Source organism: Primulina eburnea, chromosome 1 (genome assembly GCF_022965805.1).
Source record: "Primulina eburnea isolate SZY01 chromosome 1, ASM2296580v1, whole genome shotgun sequence".
Lineage (NCBI taxonomy): Eukaryota > Viridiplantae > Streptophyta > Magnoliopsida > Lamiales > Gesneriaceae > Primulina > Primulina eburnea.
This window is the reverse complement of record NC_133101.1, coordinates 65,776,944-65,782,600: the sequence shown is the minus strand read 5'-3', so window position 1 is coordinate 65,782,600 and position 5,657 is coordinate 65,776,944. Positions and strand designations below refer to the sequence as shown.

The window sequence follows — 5,657 nt, the reverse complement described above, 5'->3', positions numbered from 1 at the left end:
AAAAGACCTCAGGATGATGGTCGGCGATCGCATAAAAAGCGATCGGGTCCTTCTTCCACCCGTTCCCCATGAATTGTTTAATCTGGAATATCCGGGGACTTCGAGGTTCGGAGTCCCAGCAGAGGCTTCATGCCTTTGTGAAGGAGAAACAGATTAAGGTTTGGCTGTTTTGGAGCCCTTGATTGATCTGGATCCGAGATTCATGACTCGCCGTTTGGGGTTTTCTGGAGTCATCTCTAATCTCTCCGGTCATATCTGGGTATTTTTTGCTGCTGATGTGAGGGCGGAGTGTGTTTTTGATCATGCTCAGTTCCTTCACATCAGAGTCTCTGCCTCTTTCTTGCCGACAGAGATATTTTGTTCTTTTGTCTATGCTAGATGTGATTATGTTCAGCGTAGGGATCTTTGGGCTTCTTTGCTTTTGGTTAAGCCTGTTTGGGTCCCTGGCTGGTTGGGGGCGACTTTAATGTCGTCAGGGATGCGTCTGAGTGCTTGGGCTCCCGTGGTGGTAGGTTGCTACCCATGGAGGAGTTCAACACTTTATTCTTGATTCTGGCTTGATCGATGCTGGTTTTGAGGGGTCTTCGTTCACTTGGACGAATAAGACCATTTGGAAGCGTTTGGACAGGGTCTTGGTTTCTGTTGATTGGGGGCGATCATTTCAGCTCGATTCGGGTTGAACATCTCGCTCGTACTGTCTCGGATCACTGTCCGCTTTGGTTACCGCCCCTGTTTTTGCCCGTGGGCCGAGCTCGTTTCGCTTCCAGCGTATGTGGGTTAGGCACCATGGTTTTTTTGCAGACTGTGAGGCTTAATTGGAATCTTCCTTGCAGTCTGAGCGGCATGCCTCGGCTTTTTGCCAAGATGAAGCGTCTCAAGCATCACCTCCGGTGGTGGAATCGAGATGTTTTTGGTAACATCTTTGATAGACTCACTGCGGCTGAGAGGGCTGTTCGTTCAGCTGAGGATGTTTGTGAGGCCGACCCTTCTGACGCGAATTGGACTTCCCTGTCCGATCGCAATGAGGATCTGGCTCGTATCACCGCCATGGAGGCGGATTTTGGAAACAGAAAGCGGCTTGCCATTGGCTTGAGGATGGTGAGCGGAACACCAGACTCTTCCATAATATGGTGAGGAAAAAGCGCGTGGCGAATAAAATTTTCCGCATATGGGAGAATGGGGTTTGCCTGACGTCTCAGGATTTGATTCAGCAGTCGGGAGCCTTGTTTTTCCAGGATCTTCTTACCGGGGAGCCCTCTGCGCTCGATTGCCCTGATTTTTCGGGTTTTTCCTCGTTATCTCTGCTGTGGAGAATGATGGTATTGCTTGCGATTCCCTCTTTGGAGGAGGTCCGCGCGACCGTCTTCTCCATTCACCCTGATAGCGTTGCTGGCCCTGATGGCTTTCTTCCTCGGCGTTCTTTCAGCATTGCTGGGAGATTGTCCATCAGGATGTTTTTGGTGCTGTTCTTGATTTTTTCCAGGGTTCTCCTATGCCTCAGGGCTTTCCACCGCCACCACGATCACTCTTATTCCCAAAGTCCGAGGGTGCACGCGCCTGGTCGGACTTCCGTCCGATCAGCCTGTGCAATGTCACGAACAAAATCATCTCTAAGCTGTTGTACTCTCGGTTGAGGGATGTGGTGGAGAGACTTGTTTCCCCGAATCAGAGTGGCTTCGTTCCGGGTCGGATGATCTCGGATAATATTCTCCTTGCCCAGGAGCTCACTCACAGCATTACTCTCCCCACTCGTGGTGGTAATGTCATATTGAAGTTGGATATGGCCAAGGCCTATGATCGGGTCCAGTGGCATTTCCTCTTCGACGTTTTGAGACATTTTGGTTTTTCAGAGCGTGTCGTGGCTTTGGTTTCGGCCTGTATTTCCCATTGTCATTTCTCCGTGAACATCAATGGTTCGCTATCGGGGTTTTTTGGTTCCACCAGAGGCCTCCGGCAGGGCGATCCATTGTCTCCCCTTCTCTTCGTTTTGGGGGCGGAGTATCTTTCTCGTGGCCTTGACCGCCTATACCTGCAGCATCCTGCGCTCAGGTACCGTTCTGATTGTGATATTTTGATTTCCCATCTGGCTTACGCTGATGATGTCATTATTTTTGCCAGTGGTGGGACTCGTGGTATGCAGCGCCTTGTCGATTTTCTGCATCACTACGAGAACTGTTCGGGGCAGCGTGTGAATGCTGCCAAGAGTTCTTTGATTTTTCCTCCGAGGTGCTCTGGGCGCCTCCGCTCCCGGCTTTTGCGCATCACCGGGTTCGCCGAGGGTCATCTGCCCCTCAAGTACCTCGGAGTTCCCCTTTATCGGGGTAATCGCACTTGCTCCCTTTTTGAGCCCCTCCTACAGTCTGTTCGTAGGAAGTTAGAGGGTTGGGAGATTCGGACCCTCTCCCCGGGTAGCCGCATGACCCTGATTCGTAGCGTGCTCCTCTCCATGCCGATTTATCTGTTTCAGGTGGTTCAGCCACCTCTGGCTGTCATGGAGAAGCTTGAGCGGGCCTTCAACGCCTTCCTCTGGGGGTCGAGACCCTTGGAAAGGAAGTGGCACTGGGCCCGGTGGTCCAGGGCTTGCCTCCCTGTGGTTGAGGGGGGTCTTGGATTCCGCAGATTGAAAGATCTCGTGGAATGTTTCTCGATCAAATTATGGTTTAGATTTCGGCAGGGCTCTTCTTTATGGGCGAGATTCCTTTTCCGGAAGTATTGCCGGCTGGATGCTCCTGCCTGTGTCCCCGCCCGTGCTTCTATTTCCCCCATTTGGCGTCGTCTCCTCAGGATCCGCCCTCGCGCGGAGCCTGGCATTCGCTGGCGAGTTGGTCTCGGAGATGTTTTCTTTTGGGATGACACTTGGTTTGGGGACGTTCCTTTGTCCTCCCGGTGTGTGGTCCGCGGGGGCCGTGATGTTCGGGTCTCTCATTTTCTATCTGAGGGGTCCTGGGATTTTGATTGCCTCTGTGCGGTTGTTGCTCCTTCGGTTGCCGAGGAGATTGTTTTGATTCCTGTTCTTTCGGGCGACCCTGATCTGGCACGATGGATCCATAGCTCCGATGGTGCTTTCTCTGTGAGATCTGCTTGGGAGCTGATCCGTCAGCGTGCTCCGTCTTCTGATATATTCCGCCCGTGTTGGGGGAGCTGGTTGAGGCCTACCATGTCGTTCTTCCTCTGGAGATTCTGGCATCAATGGCTCCCAGTTGATGAGGTGCTCCAGCGCCGGGGTTTTGCGTTAGCCTCGAGATGTCAGTGTTGTGATATGTCTGAGACATTCACACACATATTCATTCGCAGCCCGGTTGCTCGGTCTGTCTGGCACTTCTTTGGCGCAGTGTTTCGGGTTCGTATTCCCGACACTGAGGATTTCAGTTTGTTCCTCAGTGCGTGGAAGAGAGATTTGGTCTGGTCCCGGGGGGGCCATGTGCGTGAGTTTCTTCCCTGCATTGTCCTGTGGTTCCTCTGGACTGCGCGGAACGATGCTAAGCACCGTCATCTGCCCATCTCTGGGGAGACGGTGAAGTTTCAGATTTTGTCTTACCTGCGTCTCGCCCACTCTGCGCGTACTGTCAAGCCCAGACATTGGCTGGGTGTGTTTCATGTGGCGAGATTGCTGGGTATTTCGGTTGCTCTCCACAGATTTCATAGGACGGCGATTGTTCGCTGGCTGCGGCCGCCGTCCGGGTGCTTCAAGCTTAATGTGGATGGGAGCGCGCGTGGTACATCTGGGGACTCCTCTGCTGGTGGCGTTGTTCGGGATGATTCCGGGAGGGTCGTGCTCTCATTCAGCGAGTTCATCGGAGCTGGGTCTTCTCTTCGGGCTGAGCTTTGGGCGGTTTGGAGGGGTCTTCTCCTTTGTTCTGATCATTCTTTTTTCCCTCTTTGGATCGAGCTTGATTCTCTGACTTCTATTCAGCTCATTCGTTCCCGTCGATGTTGCTGGGGTCTTGATCACATTATATCCAGGATTCTGGTCCTTTTGAGGGGGCGGTCTGTTCATATTTCGCATATATTCCGGGAGGGTAATTCGGTGGCGGATGCGTTGGCGGCGAGGGCTCATACCCTTAGGCACTTTACCTTAGAGTTAGGTCCCTCCCTCCCTAGGCACATTTCCATTCTTGCACGTTCGGATACCTCCGGACTTCCCTACCTGAGATATCGATGTTCTTAGCCGCTTGCAGCCCATCCCTTCTCTTGGACCCATTTCTTCGGTATTTCTATATGTATATGTATATTTTTTCTTTGCAGGTACTGTTACTTAGGGGGTTTCTCTTTTCCCCCGTTTTGCCAGTCTGGTGTGAGTGGGCCCAGACACTCGCACACTACATGTTTGGTCTCCTCAGGATTGGGTGGGCTCTCGCACTTACCCTCTTGGTGCTCTTCTTTGGCCCTCTCATATTCCCTGGAGCGCTATTTCTGTTTGGGCCTCTCTTCGGTCCACTTCTGGTCCCTGGCGGGCGTTTACTGCAGTTTCTCCTTGCCCGCCGTCTCAGTTCTTTTACAGGAGTTTACTGGATGTCGTGGTGGTTCCAGGGATTCTTTCCGGACGATCCTCTTCATTGTTATGATACCTTCGTCAGATTTATACTTCAGATGCTGGATCCTTTTTGTTCTGGCTGGATTGCGATCTTCATTTTGCTCTTCTATCGTCATTGTACAGTGATTTCCTGGCCTTATCTTATTTTGCCTGCTGGGATTCATACAGTTACTCGGTTTCAGATTAGAGTCGTTTTGACAGATTGGATTCTTCAGGGTGATGGCTTAGAGATGAGAATTTCTCCATGGATTCTGCACTCATCTCCCAGTTATCATTTGGTCTTCTTCGGCGTGTTGACTCTTAGCGCAGCTCGTATTTGATTAGTTTCTGGCGCATTTTTGTCGTAGTCTAGGGTTATTTTGTTTTTGTATTTATGTCCCTAGGCTACTTGGTATTTATGTTTCTACTGCTTTAGCCTTTTTGAGGAGGTCTTGGTTTAGTCCCCCTCCTCTCTTAGGTTTTCTTTCTGCTGTTACTTTTTATTTTGTGGATATATACAGGTAGGGGTCTGCCTAACCCCCCCGCATCCGGCGGTGTTTTCCGGTAAAAAAAAAAAAAAAAAAAAACCCTAAACCCTAAACCCTAAACCCTAAACCCTAAACCCCCCGAAAACCCGAAAACCCGAAAACCCGAAACCCGAAACCCGAAACCCTAAACCCTAAACCCTAAACCCTAGATCCCAAACGGGGATAAATACCTTGTGGGGGTCAAATCTTTTTTTTTTCATGCTCTCAAGCCAAAAAAAACCCTAATACCCTCCGAAAAAATCGCCGCCACCACCGCCGCCATGACGTCGCCGGATTCCGGCCGGCCACCTACCCCACCTGACTCGCCTATGTCAGGCGAACAACATACTAAAATCTCAGATCAATCGGACACCGTATGCCCCGCCAAATCGCCTTTTGAAACCCCGAAAATTTCGTCCACTGTACGGCCGCCGGTCGTCTCAACTCCGATCGGCACAATTAATATACCGTTGAATTCGTCTTGTCTAATCGATCCTGCTGCCAAAATATCAGGTCAATCGGAGTCCATTTGCCCTTCCAATTGCACCTTCAAAGTCTCGCCGTCGATCTTCACCGCGCCGCTGGTGACATTTTCTTCAATTCCGGCCAACTCCGGC

General features: G+C 51.2%; 1 protein-coding gene across 1 annotated transcript; it reads left to right on the top strand.

Annotated features, from left to right (window-relative positions):
• The first annotated feature begins 202 nt into the window (after positions 1–202).
• LOC140809748 (uncharacterized) lies at positions 203–3,980 on the top strand. The gene is made up of 5 exons (XM_073167470.1): positions 203–508; positions 802–1,098; positions 1,200–1,349; positions 1,427–3,804; positions 3,914–3,980. Exons 1-5 carry the CDS (start codon positions 203–205, stop codon positions 3,978–3,980), a joined length of 3,198 nt encoding a protein of 1,065 aa, XP_073023571.1.
• Positions 3,981–5,657: the final 1,677 nt, after the last annotated feature.

Coding starts and splice junctions, on each gene's coding strand:
- LOC140809748 (XM_073167470.1), top strand. CDS start 203: ATGACTCGCCGTTTGGGGTTTTCTGGAGTCATCTCTAATCTCTCCGGT. Junction 509..801: donor GTGCTTGGGCTCCCGTGGTG/GTAGGTTGCTAC, acceptor GTTTTTTTGCAG/ACTGTGAGGCTTAATTGGAA. Junction 1,099..1,199: donor TTGCCATTGGCTTGAGGATG/GTGAGCGGAACA, acceptor CTGACGTCTCAG/GATTTGATTCAGCAGTCGGG.